At 39.2% G+C, this 22,748-nt stretch overlaps 1 protein-coding gene across 8 annotated transcripts in view; it reads left to right on the top strand.

Moving 5' to 3' along the window:
- The window catches only part of MSI2 (musashi RNA binding protein 2), a 481,843-nt gene that overhangs the window by 393,654 nt on the left and 65,441 nt on the right, over positions 1-22,748 (top strand). For 4 of the 8 annotated variants that reach the window (XM_068268471.1, XM_068268468.1, XM_068268472.1 and 1 more), the window contains 2 exons: positions 16,153-16,329; positions 19,728-19,769. The exons of 1 other annotated variant lie outside the window; for it this stretch is intronic. In XM_068268471.1, the coding sequence (XP_068124572.1) occupies positions 16,153-16,329; positions 19,728-19,769 (219 nt within the window). The remainder of the gene's footprint in view (positions 1-16,152; positions 16,330-19,727; positions 19,770-22,748) is intronic. 3 more of the 8 variants (XM_068268470.1, XM_068268474.1, XM_068268469.1) reach the window with 1 other exon arrangement.

Raw genomic sequence — 22,748 nt, 5'->3', positions numbered from 1 at the left:
TCTTTAAAATGACCAGCCATTATGTCTGCAGTAACTGGCAGATTAGAAACTTTGGCAGTTACATTGCCCATACATCAGACGATCCATGGGCAGATCGACCAAGAGACAGATCTCTCTGTGAATGAAGCTGATCAGCGAGAGCTCTGTTGCCTGCCCATACACAGCAGCCTGATTCCTGATTGATTTCAGCATGAAAACTCCCAGGAATGTGTTCCGCCACCTGTCCACTGTCCCCCTAAATGGGGGTTCCATCTAATTCGCTCATCCAGATGTTGCACACTGTTTCCGCCATGCACTTGATAGACTGTCGGTCCAAGATTTTCCACCTTGCTGGATCAGTACAGTCGACTGATTTTGGCCCGAAATCAGTTAAATCATCGATTGGGCGTGCTTGATGGTCAATCAGGCTGCAAAATCGGTAGAAGTATGGCCACTTGGAGATCTTGTCAGTTAGAAAGTACAGATTAGCGACTGTGGCAGTTAGAGATCTTGTCAATTAGAAAGTACAAATGAACAGGGAAATACCCGCTCCTATCCGAAGCCCTTCTGACACATAAGGAGCTGTCATGTTGAAGAGTGATATTTCTAACATATCTTGTTTTTGACGTGAAGTTTGAGTATTTTATTCTGCTGCCATTACAACAAATGACAGCATTTTTTGCTGTGTTGGTCTTTCCATCAAAATACAGAAGGCTGGCTTGTGCACCAGGGGCTTTATTCAGTGGTGCAGCTTAACCATTTCAGCCCATGGGTATTTTTCACTGTATGCATCAGAGCAATTCATTCACCAATAACTTATCACTAATTATCACAAAGAATTGATCTATACTTGTTTTTTCTGCCACTAATTAAGGCTTTTTTTAGGTGGTACATTTTGCTAAGAATTTTTTTTTTCTAAATGCATTTTCACAGGAATATTAAGGAAAAAAATGGAAAAAAATCATTTTCTCAGTTGTCAGCCACTATAGCTTCAAAAAATTACATGCTACTATAATTAAAACCTATGTATTTTATTTGTCCCAGTCATTACACCATTTAAATTATGTCCCTATCATAATGTATGGCGCCAATATTTTATTTGGAAATAAAGGTGCTTTTTTCAGTTTTGCGTCCATCACTATTTACAAGTTTATTATAATTTAAAAAATGTTCGTAATATACCATCTTCACATGCATATTAAAAAAAAGTTCAGGCTCTTGGGTATCTATTTGTTTTCTTTTTGTTTTTTTGTTTTTTATTGTAATTTTTTTTTCATTAAAATTTTTATTTGGGTAATTTTTGGCTCTCGCTTCCAGGAAGCATAAGGACGGGAAACTTTTTTTTTTTTTTAATCAGAAAGACAGGAGATTCTGATAAGAAGCCGTCGGTCTTTCTACCGGGGACTTAGATTCACTGATCTCCGGGCTAACGGGGGCAACACGGGCACGCGCAGCAGTGCAACAGCAGCCGCCTGGACGTGACAATCACGGCCAGGCAGCTTAAATGGTTAATGACTACAGGGAGTGTTATAATTCCTTGAGCACGCTATACAGCCATAGCGTGCACAGTCCAATTACACAGGGCTCAATTAGTTGAAAGAGTGCTTCGTTACATTTAACAATCACTCCACTGAACCCTCCCAGAGCCCGGCGGGTCCAGTAGTTTCAAAGAACCATATTGCTGCATTTTGATTGGCCCAGTAGCCTGGCTGTCACTTGACAGTTTAGTTCACTGCAGTAGAATAGATGGATGACTTTGACTGAACACATTTTGTTTCTGCAATAGGTCCTCCATGCTATTTAAATAGAAAAGTAGAAGCTACAAGTCATTTTAATGTAATGGTGCATACACACAAGTACTGTCATCCACAGGGATCTGCACTCAATGACTCAGGCCACAATCTGGGGTCATGTTCTGTATAGATGCGTCACTAGCTTTCACGTTTTGTTTCTGTGGTGAGGGGTGGAGGTATGGTATGCAGACCACAAAGAAGTGGAGAAAGGTAAGGAAGAGCCTGTGCTCTGCAAAGATGATCCAGCAATCTGGATCTCAAGGCTATCAACCTCTGTACAGACATTTGAATCTTGGCAAAAGCAGCTATGACTGACCACCTTGGCTAAGAACCACCTAGCATGTGTATGCACACTAAAGGAGGCCTATAAAATTTAGTCTATATGTATCACACAGGAATACATCTGCTTCTCTGTACATGCATAAAGGTATGATGATAAAATGCAGGGTAGCAATAAAAAAAAATCTGTCAAATGCATTTATGACCAACAGCTTAATACAGAATGTGGGCAAACACTGGCCACTTTTACCACCTACATGTATTTTGAAAGCTTACCTACACAATGTGTTCATAGTGTTCAAAATTTGTTGGCCTTCATGAAAGTGGTAAAATTAGCCAATAAAAGTTTGATGTATGTACACACCCTTAAAGAGAATCTGTATTGAAGAAATTTTATAAAAATAAACATATCAGCCTGTTCGGGGACATCTCTTAGCCCCCTCTGTGACATTTTCGCCACTCTCCGCCACATTATTGGCGATAAAACAGTAAAGATGGCCGCTGAAACAGGAAGTATACTGAAAAGAAACAGGCTGTATAATGCCTTATGTTTGCATGACATGCTTTTTACTATTACACAGTAAATGCAGAATTCAGATGTTATGTGCAAGTTTAGAAAAAGTTTTACCTTCTGCCTCTGCGGCTCTGTGTCGCTGAAGCGTGACAAGAATCCTCAGACTCCTTTATAAACACAACTGTTTCTTTTAAGCCAGGAGTCTGGGCTCTGCACTTGTGTCTGGGTAACAAATTGTCAGCATGTGAAAGGCAGCTCCCTCCTCCCACAGCCTCACAGACACAGCTGAGACTGAGAGCAGGGACCTGTCTGTGACTGAGAAATAAACAAAGCACACAGGAGGGGGTGTGCATAATTTGTCCCTATCACAGCAGAGGCAGCTACTTCCTTTCTGGGTCGACAAAGCTTGACAAAGAAAAGAAGATAAGATATATTAGAGAGACAGTGCAATTAGAAAAGGCGTTAAGCCAGAACACATTAGAACAGGTATAGGAACATGTAGGATAGGAGAAATAAGGCTGAACATTTTGTTACAGAGTCTCTTTAAAGAGGATCTGTACTGTTCAATTTGTACAATAAAAAAACATACCAATCGAGTCACTGTGATCTCTTGGATCCTGGCTTTTGATCACTAGTTTTAGGCAGTGTTTAAAACCAAAAACATGGCCGCTAACCAGGAAGTGATGTGTGAGTGTGTGTGTGTGTATGCACGCACGCACGCACGCACGCACGCACGCACACACACACACACACACACACACACACACACACACACACACACACACGTACACACGTGTGTGTGTTTATCTCTATCTATCTATCTATCGATATCATGTTACAGTATACTACAAGTTTTTGTTACATAGTGAATTATCTGCACTCCAGTCTGGGAGTCTCATAGTTTCTCAGCATGTGACAGGCAGCTCCCTCCCCCCTCAGCCTCACAAACTGCATCAAAGACGAGCTGTAACTGAGAGCAGGGACACTGTCTGTGAGAAATTAACAAAGCACAGGGAGCCTAGAGTGGGCGTGGAGGGGGGGTGCATAACTTGTCCCTATTACAACAGGCAGCCCATTCCTCCCTGGGTCAACAAAGCTTGACAAAGAAAAGAAAATTAGATATATTACAGAGACAGTGCAACTAGAAAAGGCTGCAGTAAGCCAGAGCACATTAGAACAGGTATAGGAACTTATAGGATGGAAGAAATAAGGCTGAAAATGTTCTCTTTAAAGGACAACTGAATTGAGAAGATTATGGAGGCTGCCATATTTATTTCCTTTTAAACAATGCCAGTTGCCTGCCAGCCCTGCTGATCTATTTGGCTGCAGTGGTGTCTGAATCACACCAGAAACAAGCAGGCAGCTAATCTTGTCAGATCTGACAATAATGTCAAACACCTGATCTTCTGCATGCTTGTTCAGAGTCTATGGCTTAAAGGCGCTGGCAGAGGATAAGCAGGCTAGCCAGGCAACTGGTATTGCTTAAAAGGAAATAAATGTCAGCCTCCATATCCCTTTTGCTACAGTTGTCCTTTATGCATGGTACACACTTTCAACTATGATTGGACAATCACTGATCTATTCCACAACCCCATGTAGTATGAGGGTCAACAGATATTGAATACTATAAGCAGATTGTGTAGGTAAACCCTTAGGCCCCGTTTACACTCAGTTTCTCTCAGTTATAACTGAAAGGTCAACTGATTTTCAAAGTAAGTCCCATGTTTTCCTATGGCTCCTTTCACACTTAACGTGTTTTAAGTGTAAATGGGGTCTTATACTACATAGAGGTGGTAAAATTTGTCAGTGTTTGGCCAATCATAATTGAAATTGTGTATCAGGTTTTAGTATGGCTTACCGGCAATCTGTACACTATGTAAAATTAAAGATTACCATAATCACCACTTTTTAATCAGATCTATAAAAATCGTACCATACATGCTTTTTTTGATCAGATCTATCAAAATTGAAACCATAACTGGAACAATGATGCAGGGTTTTTTTTTATTTTCAAACCTGTAAATAAAGGTTAAAATATTTACTGGGTTCATTTCCAATGGCATCCAGAGGGTAGCCTCTCCGCCTAGTACAAGAGGTCATAGCTAAAATCACTCTAGTGAGCCCTAGGCCTCATTCTTTTAGTGAATCTTTACTGACTTTTACTGTTAAAGAGACTCTGTAACAACATTTTCAGCCTTATTTCTTCTATCCTATAAGTTCATATACCTGTTCTAATGTGGCCTGGATTACTGGAGCCTTTTCTAGTTGCACTGTCTCTGTAATATATCTAATCTTCTTTCCTTTGTCAAGCTTTGTTGACCCAGAGAGGAATGCACTGCCTCTGCTGTGATAGGGAGATGTTATGCAGGTCCCCTGCAGGCTCTGTGTGTGTGCTTTGTTTATCCCTCACAGACAGGTCTCTGCTCTCAATTTCAGCTTGTCTGAGGGGCAGGGGGCTGCCCATGCTGAGAAACTGTGGGAATCCCTGACTGGAGTGCAGAAAATTCACTATGTAATAAAAACTTGTAGTATACTGTAACATGATATATACAGTATAAACACATACATCACTTCTTGGTTAGCGGCCATGTTTTTTGTTTGGAAACACTGCCTAAAACTGGCGATTAAAAGCCAGGATCACGGTGGGGAACGGCGGAAACGGCAAAGGGGGATCCAGGAGATCACAGCGAGTCGATTGGTATGTTTTTTATTGTACAAATCGGACAGTACAGATTCTCTTTAAATGATCACATGATCACCGTGTATCAGTATATTGCATTCAGCTGCTTAGAAACCTGATCTTTATAAGCTGTATGAAACGTGAGATGGTATTTTATCTGTTAAAACACAAATTATTTCTATTCTGATAGCTTTGGTATCATTTTTATCGCACAAGATTTGACACAGTATGATACTGAATACTTGAATTATTTGAATTTCAAAGAAAAGATAACCAGTCTTATAAATGCACTGAAGATTTTTTCCATGTCCATTTTGTGATCATTGTGCCATATAGATAAAGCTTGTTAGACATTGAATGCCTATAGATTTAGCTTCACCCCCCCATGCTTATGATTTGCTCAGCAATAAAAACAGCAATCTTTCTAACATGTCTTTTGTTGCTTGTTTCCCTGCTATTGGGACCACAATCTACACTGCTGTTCCCAGCTTGCCAGACATGATTACATTTCATAAGTCACACAGAGATTGCTTGTCACTCTGGTTCACTAATCATGACAAACCCTTAAGGGCAGTGTAACATATTATATTTAGTCTGGATCACTATTACTCACATCTAACCTTGTTCTACAATACAGCATTGCTCTTAGTATAGTGAAATAGCAATACCCCTGTATCAACGTTTTGGAGCTAAAGGCAGCTTTTTTTGGACATACATCATAGAACATCAAATCACTGTCAGGTGGACTGCACTTCAATGTTTTCCAGGTGCTCCGGGCTACCTCACTTTTCAACCAGAGCAAATAAAAGAATTACAGATGGTCATTGTAATGCCAGTAAGGGACCAACATCACCAATGTAGTGCTAAAACAGATAGCCATCTTCTAATACAATCTTACCTCCTAGGATAATGGACAGTGGTCAGTTGGATTTTAAAGCCTAGGGTTTTTTTAGAGACTAGGTTTTCAGATTAAATATGTGTGTGCATGTGCTATATACTAACTCTTGTTAATACTCATTTAAAACCTTTATTTTTTTCCATTTTGTTCATTTTTTTAGACAAAGGCAACCACAATACTGCTTAATGGGGTGTAGGGGTGAGCAGCTACCCTAATACTGCTATATGTGGAGTGGTGGGACAAAGTAATACTGCTAACACCCTAATACTGCTATATGCGGCAGTGAGGAAGGGGCAAAAGTTCACCTAATGCTGCTATCTGGAGGAAGTGGGGGAATACTTAATGTAACTATTGGGGGGGGGGCACTAAGGCCACCTAATGTTGCTACTGGGTGGCGGGGATGATAGCAGAAGCCACCTAATACTGTTCTGTTGGTGAGGATGGGTGGTGGGCCCCCACGTTAGCTTTTGTGCAGGACAACATTTCACCTAAAACCACAACAATTATGAGCATAGAACTATTATTCCTGACTAAAGCTAGGTATTCATAAGGTATGTTTTGCATAATAACATCCAGCATATGTAACATACAGTATCTCACATAAGTGAGTACACCGCTAACATTTTTGTAACTACTTTATTATGTCCAAAAGACAACACTGAAGATATGACACTGATACACAATGTAAGGTAGTCAGGCTACAACTTGTATAACAGTGTTTTGTGCAGCTCAATTTCAGGGTGTTTTTCTTATAGCCTTGGCCATCTTTAAGTGGAGCAACAACATATTTTTTTCTTAAGATCCTCTGAGAGTTTTCTGTCGTGAGGTGCCATGTTGAACTTCCTGGGACTAGTTTATGATAGTGTGAGAAAGATGACCCCAAATTTAACACACCTGCACCCCTTGTAACACTAATAAGTGACATAACATCGGTGAGGGAAAATGTCTAATTGGGCAGAATGTTTACATTTCATCTTTAGGGGTGTACTCACTTTCACTTCACTGCTGCGGTTTAGAGGTGTTTTCGCTTTTGTGAGATGCTGTATATGCTTGCTATATGAGCCTTTATACATTTATAAAGCAACAGTTACTAAAGGATTATTAAAGTAGCTAATAATGACTACAGCAGTAAACCAAAATTCTAGTTCTATATTGGTTGAGCCTTTTTCAGTTACCATGACCTCCTCCAGAATATTCATGGCTGCATAATTCCCATGTTTAGTGTTATCCATTTATTCTTTTCCTAGCACTGCCCTTAAATGCTCTATAACCCAGCCTTAACCTAACCAAATAAGTTTTGCATTCTTTGCCCAACTCAACCCTAATAAATGCCTTAATGTTAACCCAGTAAATTAGTCATGCAAACTGTTACTTAGTTACACACATTTTGTACAGTTATAAATGGTGCCAATTCTACCTGATTTGATTACAAAACTGAGCTGCGCTTCAGGACTGCAAGAGTGTTGAGTTGTCTGCATAATGTGCATGGACACACACAATTACTGTCACCTGCAGGTATCGATCCCTAGGGCGACAGTCCAGGCCATGTTCTGTACACACACACATTGCTGGCCTGCGCTAGTCCACAACAAAGCAGAATGGAGCAGTCGGGCTGAGTAGTACAACCATGGCCTCAACTGGCCCTTGGATGATATTATCTGGCAGTCCAGTTCCCTTGTCAATGCATCGAGGTTGGGGAGTCGAGGGCTGCAGTACACATGGTAGATTCTTGGCAGAGGTGGCGCAGACTGAACTATCTAGTGGGTGTACAAGGCTTTAGCAATGAATGTTCTAAAAAAAAGAGTGCATTATCTTTCATACCAACAGTATTCCGCAATTTGGTTTGATCATTTTTATAAATGTAGTCATATGAGTTGTGCTATTATATGCCTGGGTAGCTTTTTACTCGGTATTGCATTGTATGGTAATGTTGAAGACCTCACAGGAAAATATCCTTTCCGGCCTTGTTCACATTGCGTTTGGCTCACGTGTCCGTCTGCGTTGGGCTGTTTTTGAGGCGTTTTTTTGTTCCCGATTCCCGGAGCTTGGGTGGGCGATTCGTTTTAGTGCTTAGCGGTTTTCTAAGCGGTTTTCCGAGCGGTTTTGTAACTCACTCCCTGACGCAAGTCAGGAAGTGAATAAATACAATGTATTTATTCTTAAAAACGCGAACGCAATCGCTGCACAAAGTGATTTTGTGAGCATTTTGCATTGCTCCTATACTTTCCATTGAGGCGGAATCACCTCAAAAATGGTACACGCACCACTTTACTGGATGGACAGCACACGACCCGCGCTGATATGAACCTTCTCATAGACATTCATTGTCACGTGGTCGGGGGCGTTTTTAAAAACTGCAAGCGGGCGAAAAAAAGCTGAAAACATCTGCAGTGTGAACAAGCCCTCCAGCAGTGCCCTAATATTGTCAGGTGTTCTATTGTAAAAAATATATCTTTTTCTTTAAGATGTTTCTTTTATCAGCAGGTAAAAAAAAATCCTTATTTAATTGAATGGAATAATGTCATACATGAGCTTTATTTTCTGTATTCTGCAACAAATATATTTAAACTTGTCTGAGAAAAATAAGAAAAACAATGTCCTTGTAAAAAATTAGCTGAGGTGTTTTTAAGAGGTATTTTTATGTTTATGCATTAAATTAGGAGCCAATTGCAAGCAGAAAGAGACAAAAAATAGTGAAGTTATTTTTTGTAAATCTTAATTTCTTCCCATCTTCCCAACACCTTTTGAGTCCTCACTATGTGCAGTCTTCCTGTATGACAGTGTTATTTCACTTGGCTTACCACCGGAGATGGCATCTCTCGACCTTTAATTAGAAACTAGAGAATCTGAAGTCACAACAAGCTTTACAGAGGCACAGGAAGGAGGAGAATGAAGCACATACTTGCACTGATGATTGGCTACTAAATGTGGTTATTGGAGTTTTGCGTTAGAGTAGGAAAATAGAGTATAGAATAGGTTCTTGGAGGTTGATGGCTTTTGTCTTGAGCAGGCTGTGTATCTGCAGGGTTGAGCTTTTTTTATGTGTCAGGCCAATTATGGATGTGCAGGGAGGGGTGGCAGGAACACAGGTGCTTGGGACACATTTCCTTGCAGTGTCTGAGTTTGCTTGGCAGTGCACACAGTAAATAGTAATTTCCCTTTGCTAAATGAAAAGGAAAACAATGTTTTGAATGTGCACTGCTGGAAGAAATAAAACTCATATCCTGAACTGTCAGATGTATGCAGAGCTTTCTTTTTATAAGCATAAATTATATCAGGAATTGTGTTTTAAAGAGGGTGGTTTGTGAATGAATTCTGCAAAATGTTTCCTGCTTCTAACCATCCAGCATTTGAGCAGAGTTTGAAGTTGTTGTTCATTTCATACCATCATGTACAGTCTATCCATGTGATACCTAAAAAAAAATTACATACGCTTTTCAAAGTTGGGTGGATGTCATATAGCTGCATACATAGCTTGCAGTGCAGAAATAGTCATGATATATTTGACAGTGGACAAATGAATTACTGTATTTGGTGTCTATCCTGACACAAGCTAGCACTTAAATCCTTTTTCAAATTGTTCCTATAGCATATAATTGTTTATGTAATCTGCGAAAGGGTAAATATATTCCTTGTCCTGTTTTATTTTGTTAGTTGCCTTTAAATCTTGTAATTAACATTAATGCTCTAGTGCCATCCCTTGTCGTCCTAATTGCAGAATATTTAACATAGAAATAGTGGGCCTGGCTTACTTTTACTAGTGAGCAGCTGTGGGCAGTAATCAGCCATTTTCTTTATAGGTTTCTATTACACGTCATGCAGTTCAGTTTGCACATGGCTAAATGGCTACTGCAGTGCATTGCGCTTTACCATTACACACAATCACATGTGGCAGACTGCACTGACAGGGAAAATGGAGGCAACCCGCCCTCAAAAAGCTGTACCCTTCAGTCGCGTGCACACTGCCGGACAGGAAATACACCAACTAAAAATCAAAGAAAAATTCAAAATGGCCACTTTATCATTGACTTGCATTGCTTGCAGCACCGCATGCAGTGCGCGACATTGCACTGCTGCTTCTGCCTCAGTTGGAGCATTTCCAGCGCATCGCAAGAAGTGTGACTTTGACCCTATTGGCTATTACAGCAAAATGCGGTAGGAGGAGGTGAAACAAAGTGACTCAACACAATAAGTTTAATGGGGCCTGAAAGAAAAAAGATTTGTGAGCACACCTGTGACCCATGATTTCATATTTTCATATGATAGATTGCCCATATAATGACTAGCACTATATTGCCTCAGGTTATAATTTCTATCATTACTTTCAACTAGGGATGTGCTCATGAATAATTACGAGTTGCTAGCTACTCAAATTTGTGATTCTAATGAGGCTTAATTTCCTCGGTTGGGAGAGAGGGGTTTAATTACCCAGCTGCGCGCCGCTTTTATGCGTTTCACAGCCTCACACGCGTCCAATGAGATGCGTTCCACGACTCGGTACCACGCATTTCCTCCTTCGGCTGCAAGGAGGAAGTACGCGGTACTGAGTCGTAGAACACGTCCCATTTTGAATTTTTCTTTGATTTTCAGTTGGTGTATTTCCTGTCCGGCAGTATGCGCGTGACTGAGGGGTACAGCTTTTTGAGGGCGGATTGCCTCCATTTTCCCTATCAGCGCAGTCTGACACGTGATTGTGTGTAATGGTAAAGCGCGATGCACTGCGGTAGCCATTTAGCCATGTGCAAACTGAACTGCATGACGTGTAATTACTTGTGAGCACATCCCTGCTTGCAAGTGGAAGTGGATGCTTTTTTTAAAAAAAAAGTGAACTTTGTCAGGAAAAGTGTTCAAAACTTCAAATGAATATTATGATTCTAAGTATTTTAAGATTTATTAAAAATAAATTCAACCTTGTAGACCCCTCCATTCAAACAGTAGTTTTCCCCTTATCCAGCCCTACCCTTGATGCCAAAGATTCCCTTTTGTCATGATCAGTTTGAAGTCTCGGGGTGACACAGGTGGGTGCAGTTCAGCTCGGCCCAGAAACTCTGCCGGGATGTCAGGCAGTTCTTGCTGCAGCGCTACGTATTAGCCTGTCTAGCAGAATGGCTCGGCTGTGACCACAACACCGCGCCGTGAGGAAAGCTGTGGGGAATGGAGCAGCAGCTGATCTGTGATATATATATATATATATATATATATATATATATATATATATATATATATATATGTATGTATATGTATATATGTATATGTATATGTGTATATGTATGTGTGTGTGTTTTATGTTGATTCATTGATCACAATAATCACATATAATATATATACCCCTGCCTCAATAGTGTTATTCTTTTACTACACTTCAGGTCACACATATGAGTAGCACACTTGACCTTACCACAATGCTGTTTTAAACGCTGTGCTATGGTTTTTATTATCCCTACTTATGCTATATGTTCATTTAACCTTGTGGTGCTCCCCACAGACTGATAACCACATGTGCACATACTCAAGTATAGCACATTTTTCATATTGCACATAATCACCTGTTCTGTCCTGCAATTGTTGCCATCAATTATAGATGAAGTGTCCCTATTTAATCATAGTTTTCTCTAATTAAAAAGCACTGCCTATAAGGAAATATACTGTTATTTTCCCACATCACTTTTTATCCTTTTTGTAGGTGGATTGCTGTATCTTGGAGCCAGTATATTCTTCAGTTTAACCTATCAGTATTTGTTTTTGATGAAAACATTACACTGGAAACTAATTCATATGGGGAGAATGTACAGAATCCATGTGCGTAGTATCTTTGGAGGCAATCTGAAGTTACTCACCTAAAATGATTGTTATTTAAGGTCCTTGCTTTATATGAAGGTCACCCTCGACATTAGTGATCTCCTCTGAAGCAATCTGCGGAGGTGGAGAATACTTGGTTAATTGCTATCATACTTCACTGCTGGGGCAGGAGTGACATGCCTCCTGCTTATCACCTCTCCACAAGACATGACATGTTTCTAGGCAGAGTGTCAAGCAGCAGGTTTGTGCAGTGATTGTGGCTAAACGGTTTGTCAATGCAAACACAAAAGATTGCCATGGGTAACATTTATCTGCAATCTGTATGTGTCTTTGCAAGACAATAGTAGTACCTCACTATAAATGGAAACCGATTTATAACTTTGTCTTGCCACACCAAAATTATCAGATTGTGTTAAGGTGTACTTAGCTGTGTAAACAATGCTGTGAACAGGGGTAGCCGAAAACTTTCTTTCCTTTATTTGCTCAGTAATTAACGTAACCCTTATACTGCCACTACTTGTTGGAAAAAAAGCTATATGCCTGAGCCAGCTATTTTTACATACTTGACTTTAGATGTTTCCAAATGTTTGCCTCCATACGTTGCAGATGTCTAGAAGTGTATCTTCACCAAAACTACTTTCCAAGATACACCTTTAGATGTCTGCGATATATGGATGTTAATATTTGGAAATGTCTAAGCCATTTGCAGCATGTGAATAAAGTTTTGCCAAAAAATGTCTTTAGACATCCTCCACCTATGGAGGCAAAAATTCCAAGACTTATAAAAATCAACAGTCTACGGGTAAATTTCTAGTCAATCTGATAATTTGTCGTGAAACAGCAATGATCAGTTAGCTCCAGTGAAGTATAAATATGCCTCAAAAGATATTAGACCAATCTTACAACATATTAGAGGGGTACCAGTCCTTTAGTTGGTAGTTCACAAGGTAGTATATTACAATAATTCAGCTTTAAGTGAACATCTGTGGTTACCTACAATGCACTGCTACTGAATATGCAAATTATCTCTTTATTCCCCTATACTTTCCTAGTGGTTTTGGGTCACCCCGAGCTGCTTTGTTACTCTATTGTACTGGTCCCATAGAGCCATATTAATCCCTGCCATGCACTGAGGAGGACCAAAAGTCCGAAACAGGCTGTCTGAATGTGGGGTTGGTGTGGTTCTTTAAAATTTAAAGCTACTGTATAGTCTTGCTATACACCAGTGGTACTGGATGTAAGCCTGGCTTCAGGGGCATAAAGAGATCATTTTATTCAGTAGTGGTGCATTGTGGGTAACCGGAAGTAATATGTGACATGATGAGATAGACGTGTACTGACTCAGTCCTGACTCTGTGTGACCCTCAGTGAAAAGAAATTCCAACTATAAAACACTTTCCTAGCAGAAAATGTCTCCTGAGAGCAAGAAGGAGATAAAAAGGGGAATTTTTTTTATTAGTGAGGGTCTCACTCGAGTCACTTCCTGACAGGACTGATTAAGCCACTTACATACCTGATATTTAACTCTTTCAGGCAGAGAAAGAAAAAAAGGAACACCACATAGTTATTTGTGTGCTAGGCACTGTACATACACATGTCTATCTCATCATGTCACATGTTACTTCGGGTATCCTTTAAAGCTGAATTATTGCACATACCTTCTGTTTTCAGAAGGCAAACCACAGTTAAAAAAAAATAGGGGATGGAATTGAAGACATAATGTATTTCTTTAATTTTTTTTCTTCTTTTCCCTATATAATGCATAGAAAATAAAGTAATTACTGAAAACAACGATCACCCACAAAAAGCCTAATTTGTGGTTAAAAAAAAGGGTATAGATTTAGTTGTGGTAAGTAGTGATAAAGTTATAGGCAAATTAATGGGGAGGAGTGCCGTAAGGTGAGAATTGCTCTAGCAAAAAAAATTGCTATAGCAGATTTCCAAGTTAGGGTATGCAGCAATTTACAACCTATAGGACACCATCTTTTTTACAGTTGTAGCAACGGTCATTTCAGTTCTCCCATTGCACCACCATAACACGTAATTTATGTAAGTTTTGTCAAGGAGAATGGGGTAGCAAAATGCCACCTGCCACTGAAAGTAAGCTGCCAGGGCACAGCCACTAAAGTCTGAGGCAAGGAGAACACACTTATCTTTCAGTTTTCCGCACGCGTTTTTCTGCATACTTTTTCTGCACACCAAGTGTGTTTATATGCAAGAAAACGCACATGTTTTTTCACAGCAGCTAATGTAATTGATATAGAAAACTGACAAAATGTGCAGTCATCATGCAGAATGTCAGTTTTTTTTCTGCGCACGAAAAACATATCATGTTTGAACTAGCCCATTGATTAACATGAGTTCTCAGTTTTTCTGTGCAGAAAACGTGCAAGTGAGTTCCCTGCCTGAAAGGTATAAAAATCTAGACGACATTGTCTTATTTAAAACTGAAATGTCAAATTTAGGGGACAAATCCTTCAGTCCCTGTGCACATTTGCTCACTATGTTTGCATCAGGTGAATAAAGTGTTGCCAAAAAAGTCTTTAGACATCCTCGGCCTATGGGGTGCCATGTTACTACTTTGTGCCACTTCCCCGGTGCAAGGGCCATGCAAGTTTATGGAGACTTTTTATCGCAATATGACGGAAGTATTCAAATTGCCACAATGCTAATGCAAAGGCTGCATTGTGTTTCTGCATGAGCTGTGCCTTCTGCACAGATTATGTAGCAATGCAAGTCAACGGGCAACGCAGCAAGTGTGTACAATAGGAGTACAGTGTGGCATGCATGCACAGACCAACGAGAATCCTGGTGAATGTGCATATGACCCTGTCATTGCACAGTGGTGCAGGGTCATATGAAGCCTAATTTTTACATGCACCACACCACATCACATCACACACCTCAGGTTTGCAACTGGCCACAAGAAAAACTGGCTATGCTTTAGGGACTTTTACTGTAGGTTAAGAATTCAGTGTTGGTATGTGTCTAAACTCTCTCTTATTTTGGATGAAGGTTGGGGGTGATAAAAAAAAATGGCACTGTACAGGAGGAAAAAACACAGACAACAGGAGCCCAAATGGTGCAGTATGTCACAGAAGTGGGAAAATATTGTAAGAGTGAAGGTAGATTCTACTCGCAAAGGTGGGTTGCAGAAAGGCAACCAACCACTGTCAGCAGGTCAAGATGTACAAACCCAACTCCACTCAGGTACCAGGCAGAGCTGGTGGTGGTCGCACTCATGATAAAAAAAACAACCTCAAGTGACCTGTAAATGGTCCTAGATGGATGTATGCCCCCCCCCAAAAAAAAAGAGGGTGACAGCACAAGATATAGTGGAAGGAGGCGCCCAGGAGAAACAAAATACTTTAAAAACAAATAAAATGAAAAAAAGGTGATCTGTGGCTACTAGTACTGCTTGGCACTGCTATTTGGCCTGAGGAAATGGGTAAATACCCACCAAACAGCATTGCCAATAAAAATTCTTCTATTAAGTGAGTTTGTCTTCCTTGACGTAAGCCACCTCACCTTTTTTTTCCCCAAAGTATTTTATTACTCAGGGGCACCTCTTTCCCCTATATCTCTAATATTTTTATTGGAGGGTTTCTTTTCGGAGTACAATTTGTGTGTAAGTTTTAAATATTAGGATGCATTTATCTTTAATTCACTGTTCATAAAATAGAATTTGACAGATTTTTTTCTTTTGTTTTTCTTTGATTACTTAAGACTGGATAGTAAAACATTTCAGTTGTAATCTTTGGCCGTTTGGTTGATATTATTTTATTGCATGCATTTTTTGCCATACAATGTTCAGTACAAAAGGTGCTCTTTCTACAAATAACAAATTGTTCTAACAGCTGTCGCAACTAAATCTGAGCCAAGATCTCTATGTCTAAAGTTTCCAATGCTTGCTATAACCTCTTTTGTATTTTCTCACTGTGCTCATGAATTTGCTGATGTCAAAAGCATCTTTTTTTCCTTAACTTTGCTGTCACATTGTTTATTTGCTCACACTTTACCACAACTGTTTATAACACTGTCACATTTTCACAATGACTGTTTTGCACATTTTTCCATATTGTAAAAGCAATGGAGTACATGGCAAGGGCTGGCGACCTATTTGCTTGTCATTTGACACTTTTTATTTTTTGCTTTGAGTGCACTGAGTCACAATGCAGAACTCATAGTGATGGGATCAATATGTCTCTAGGAATCCCAGATTATGGTTTCTATACCTCGCCCGGTGACCAACGGGCTGCTTTATCGTTTGCGGATTACGGTTCCATGGGGCCTCGGGCGGCTCAGATGCTTCGTAGTGAGCATGCTGCTTCAGCAAGTAACTCCCCCCTCCATCACCTGCCCAGCCCGGATCAGTTTAAGAGCCCAGGTTTGTACAGCCTTTCATTTATTGGGGTTTAATGGGTGATAAACAAATGTTGTAAGAAATGCTATGTGAAGTCCACATTTTGCATGCCAGCTATATTTTGTACATGCTGTTTCTTTGGCACAATCCCTGCTGGATAATGTAATGTGCGATCTGTGAGAGAGTGAGCCCATTCCCATCTTGACATGTGCATGCATTTTGTAAATCTGTAAAATGTGCATGGAGACCATCCTTCTAGCTTTATATTTGCAGGTTCACTTTGACTTCTCACTTGCTTACTACCAGATTTATTTTAATTAAAATTACATGTTTCAGATGGCAATTTGCATTATGCTGTCACTGGCTTTATATTTTCAGGCTTCAGCTTTCATGCCAGCTGTCAGTCAGCAGTCTTTACTATATTTACTTATATTTAGTATGCAAATGCAAAGTTCTCTATAATCTATAAAATGCAGTTCTTTTGTGCACACTCTGACAGGTGTGCAATATACATCAACGTTTACAGTTTGGCCTTTAAAAAAACGTTTTGTTTTGTTACCAAGCATTCAGAATAAAAAGTATTTCAAGATTTAAAAATAAAGGAAAAATGCAACCAAGGTCATAACTGACTTGCAAACCTCAAAATCTAACTATATATGCTCAAGCTTTCTCCAGCAATAGAAAAAGAAGTTAACTGATATATAAAAAAATTCTGGGGCAATTGTCTTTACAGTTTGATAGTCTCCTTGTTATGCAATTCACAGATACCATTATTATTAATAATAATAAAGTTTATTTATAAAGTGCTAGCATATTACACAGTGCTGTATAATAGATAGGGGAGGCATTATAATAATGAACAATGTCACACAGGGCCATTAAACAATGGTACATGAAATAGTGATGTAACAATAACAAGTGGTACGTAGAGTGCAATGTGGGGATAAGTATAACAGATGAGTCCATATGGTGGAGGAGACAATCTCACAGGGTGGCATGCATAATTCATTGGACATTAATTTGTGTCTCCCAAAAATAAAAAGAACATTTTGGGCTGATCGACTTTGTGATCTTTCTATTTCCTGAAAACCCATAACTGGTCTGCTCAGTATGAGGACGTCAATCCTCAACTGTGAAGTTAAATCTTTTGGGCTAGTTCACAGTGCTCAGTTGCATTGCAGAATATGTCTGCAATTGTTTGGGCTTGTTCACAGTACTGTGTTTTAACGGATCACATGACTCTAACTCGCTGCAAGTAGGCTTTGCATTAAAGTCTCTGTCCAGTCTCCATTGCAGTTCACACTCATTCTAACACGTGCATTATGCAACGCACCACTGTGAATCCAGCCTTACACTCACGTATATTAGCAAGTTAATGGCAGTTCTCCATAAAAGTTGAATAGATGCACATTTTATACATTATTGCCCCATTGGGGGCTTTGTAGTGAATTCTCCCAGTACCTTATTAGTAGATTCCGTACCAGTAATTGTTTTCTCAAACAGTGTTTTTCACCAGACTCTCCTATTTAATAAGAATTGACCTTTTTCAAACTACTATTTGATTAGTACACACCTTCTCTATAGGGTAACAATTTCTCCAGCTTTGTCCTTTCTGTTAAAGCCACAGTATTAACATTCTGTAACGTAGCTGATCAACATTCTATAATATAGCCCACCCACAATGTATAAAGTAGTCTACTAATTTGAACACAACATTAATGTGGATTAAGAGGTAGGATTTTCTTAAAGTGTACCTGAGATGGGGCCCCCGCAATAAAATATACATACCTGGGGCTTCCTCCGGCCTGATCGCTCCCACACCTTCCTCTTTTCCCTCTCAGTTTGTCCGAAACTGGCCCCGGAAAATCCATCAGTCGGGGCCAGTCGGCGCATGCACAGTCAGGCCAGGCACGCTCCCATCACCAGGAGTGCCCTGCTCACAGCGGAGGCGTGTGCGGCTGGGTCATGCATGCGCAGTTGGCCCCAGACCGGAGGACTTTCCGGGGCCAGTTTTGGGCCAATGGAGAGGGAGAAGAGGACAGCGTGAGAGCGACTAGGCCGGAGGGGGCTGGTATGTATATACAGGTATGTATATTTTATTGCTAATCCCCATGTCAGGTTCCCTTTAACATTAGATTCTGTACAAAAACTTTGGATGCCATGTATATTGGCACAGTCTGAATAGATTGGTGAAAAATAAATGTAACATATTGTTAAGTAAACAATCCTAGAAATAACTTAAACATCTTTAGTGGAAAATTAGCAGAAATTGAAATGGATCCACATGTTAAACCCCAACTAACTGGCATAAAACACCATGTTCTCAAGTTACTCTATTTTCTTCTCAAGAGACAACTAAACATAGGACCATAGACATAGTGTATCTAACTTTGTAAAAGTCTGGGCTTCATGTATTTAAAGCAGAACTTCACTCCATGTAACATAATGACATGGATACAGGTAAGTGCTGTTGTGAGGTATGCTTCCTAAAGTCGAGGCTGTTGCAGGTTTCCTAAAGTTGAATTTACAGTATACTGATCTCCTGTTGGTGAATAGCTTTTTTTAATCACACTTTTTTTTGGGTCAATTTCTTTACCTACAGTTACTTGATCCACTAAAAACTCCCAGTAAAGTTTATAGTTAATGGACTAGAAAAACCAGCAGGGGTATAAAAGACACCAAAATGTAGCTTAAAGATGCCCAGTGAGTGCAGAAGACCAGGGTAGGACAATTTTATTTTCTGGGATACCCACGTTAATGTCAGTATGACTTTCACATTCACAGTCTCCCACACTCCCACACTCCCACAGGCCCAGTGCACACCAAAAGCGCTAGCAGATACGCAAAATGCTAGAGGTTTTTGAAGCAGATTTCAGAGCGATTCTAGGCATATTTAGAGAGCTTTTCTAAACATGCCTAGCGTTTTCTGAAGCATTTTTGTGTAGCAGATTTCATATATTGTTACAGTAATGCTGTTACTGAACAGCTACTGTCTTTTACAAAAACGCCTGGAAAACCGCTCTGATCTAGCATTTTTCAGAGCTGTTTGAGCTTTTCCTATACTTTTACATTGAGGCAGAACTGCTTCTGCAAACCACAAAGGTGCTGCAGGACCCACGTTTGCGGTTTGCTAAAAACCGCAAACCGCTGGTGTGCACCATCCCATTGAAATACATTAGCCAAGCGTTTTCATAGTCGGAAGCGGTTTGCGAAATGCTTCAAAAACCGCTCAGTGTGCACCAGGCCTTACAGCATTATATGGCACTGTGCCGAGTTGATCTTAAATATATAAGTAAAGGAAGTAAAAACCTGTTACTCTAAGAAAACTGTAATATTTAACCAGTTACAAACCTTTTTTTTATGTACTGACTCCATGCTCAAAATGGATATATGTTTGATGCAAAAATTGTTAACCTTTACAGCCTTGTGGAACCATACTGGATATATATCGGAGAAAGCTTTAGGTAGGTCATTATTAGAGAAAAAGCTTAAATGTGCCCTTATAAACACTGTTTGTGGACTCTTTGCAAGCACCATGGATTTCAAAACTATACAAAGAGCAGCAACCAAATTAATGAAATCACATATATTCTATGTTATGAAAATATGTCAACTGCATTGAATTATTATAGAACAGACACTAAAGGAGGGGGGTGTTATTTTATACATTTTATTAATTAATACATACAAAACTGAACAAAAGTTTTATGCAGAAATGCTGTAAGCTAAGAATGCTTTTACTAATATTATTTTACGTTGTTTATCAATTAACAATGCAAAGTGAATATACTGAAATCGAATTGAAATCAATATTTAGTGTGCCCACCCTTCAACTTCAAAACTGCATCAGTTTTTGTAGGTATACTCGGCAGGTAGGTTGTTCCAGGTATCCTGGGGAACTAACCACATCATTTTCTGTTTATATTGGTTGCCTCAAATCCTTCTGTCTTTTCAGGTAATCTCAAACACACTTGATTTAAAGATCAGGGCTACATGCAGGCCTTGATGTTGATAGTTAGTATGAAAAAGGTGATCATTGGCATCTATTTGGTGTGGAATCACACACCTGACTACAATTCTACAAAATTCATGACTTTGTATAAGTTTACCTATGAGGAAAGAAAATGATTTTAAGGCAATTGATAGTTACACCAAATATTGATTTGCTTTAGATGTTTCTTCTGTTAGCTCACTTTTAATTTTCTAAATTGAGAAGAACAAACAGACATTATTTTTGCAAAAGCATTCTTTGTGAAAGCATTTTTTGACATGTGCCTAAGCTTTTGCATTGGGGCTGTATATGTATTTGTAATATTAAAAACTCGGTGATAGACACAATCATTTAATTTCCACTGAAAAAAATGATTTTATTTCTTTCATTTCGTGTAAGGGGCTGTTATTTGTATTACTTGTGTATTTTTTTTTTACTGTACAGTCATAAAGCAGAGGAATAGTATCTACACAAACTGGTAACATTCAGCAGCACACATTCAAATAGATGAAATGCTAGCCATTAAAAATAAGAGATTTTTTTTGTTGGCAAATTGCTGTTTTGCATCGGGGAGATTTTCTTCTCCATCCTCAGCAACAGCACTTAACAGTGGTTTCTTTTTACTGGATTGTGTGTTTGACTATGAATTACAATTGATGCCTTTTAACTTTCTGTACAATGTAAAGATAAACATTGAGGCACATATTTCATTGTACGGACTGAGTGTTTGTTATGCAGCTAATGTAGCCCAGTCACCTTCCTGCTCTGACAAACTCTGGTTCAGTGATAAAGCCAAAGTTCAGACACTTTTTACTTACTTTTATTAGAGTATTTAACGTTAATAATAATGGCCATGTTCTTGCTAGGTTGAGATTTTAGTCTACAAAATATATAATTTCTAGCATAATTGTTGCAGTTCTATTTACTGTTAATACTGTCTGGTTCTTAAAACAAGTTTTCCCCCCCAATGAAAAAATATTTTTAAAGTGTAAAAAAAAAAAAAAAAAGTACCACCACCAATCATAAGGTCCTTACAACCTCCTCAGCAACTTCAAGCTGCCTTTATTAAATTACCCTGGCTAGGAAAGGTAGTCTATTATAGTTCTTTGTTTGGGTTACCAGCTGTGATACAGGTTATTTCGGAGTTCCTTAGCCGCGTCGCAGCATCAGACCTGGGTGACGGTATAGCTATAATGTTGTATCTATGCAGCTGGGTACATCTTATCCGCTGTAATTTGTGTGCCGGCAATAGCCAGGCCCAGATTATGCCACTAGAGGACAGGCTAGGTAATCAGTAGGGGAATATATTTGTTACATTCCCCTACTTTACTGTGTGCAGAGAAAGCCATCTCTTAGATTCTCCTCCTTGACAAGCTGGCTGGTGCCAACACTACACATACTCCACCAGCTGACTCTGGAGGAGAGGTAGCAAGCTGTACTGCATCAGCAAGCACATCTGATCCATAAAACAGATATTCTTTACACTACTTACTACTATACACTGTAATTAAATATCATCCTAATTGCTGTTAGCATTTGCCTTTCTCAATTTTGTGTTTAGATAAGGTCTAAAAATTATTCAATTTCTCAATTTTTTTTTCATTTGCCTTTATTCTATTTTCTGTTAAACAGTAATATATGTTGCTTGCACATGTGACTCTGCTCTTTATTTTTCATTTATCACCATCTAGCCACTGTTTTCATTATTTATTTCCAAACAGGCAAGCTTTGTACTCTTTTTGTAAAAAGAATTCAGCACTGCTGTAATAGAAATAAACACGAGAGATGACATAATTACTCATTGCGGAGACTTTAGTGTATATTATCAAGTGAAGGTTTATCTCAGAATGCCGCCCCTCCATGTCTGTTGCCGTATACATGTGGAAAGATGTTCCTAGGTCACTTACTGTAGAAATGTCTTACTCACTGAGGCAGATAAATTGTCCCAAGCACTTTATCCAGTGTCTCTGTACAGATATATACTTAATGCATTCCAAGAGATCCTTTACAACTGATACACAATAGAGCATCACATTAAGTCAACAGAGCGTACAGAGACCATTTTGTAGATCAAGACATCTAAAGCAATGGTATTTTACTGTGTACATGATAAACCATTAATAACTTGTTTTAGATTCTATCAGCTGTCTTAGAAATAGTTTCTATCTTATTGAACTATGGCCCAGAAGAGGTTGATCATTGGTTTTGCTTTATGTATAGTAAAATGAAGACTATTTTACAAGTACATGTCAATCCATTTAACCATCTTGGTTCCAATTTCCATTTGAAAATGGAGAAACATTTCTACAGCTAGACTGCAGCCCCAAAAAATTGCAGTGGAAACCGAAAAAGTGCCACCTGCTGTACAGTTGAAATCTATTGACATTGAGGCCGTTTTCACTTTTCCAACTGGCATTCTATGAGCGCTGTGGTGCGATGATTGCATTTGACT

Source organism: Hyperolius riggenbachi, chromosome 2 (assembly GCF_040937935.1).
Source record: "Hyperolius riggenbachi isolate aHypRig1 chromosome 2, aHypRig1.pri, whole genome shotgun sequence".
Classification (NCBI taxonomy): Eukaryota; Metazoa; Chordata; class Amphibia; order Anura; family Hyperoliidae; genus Hyperolius; species Hyperolius riggenbachi.
Note: the sequence above shows the minus strand (reverse complement) of the source record. Positions and strands in the feature narration are given on the sequence as shown.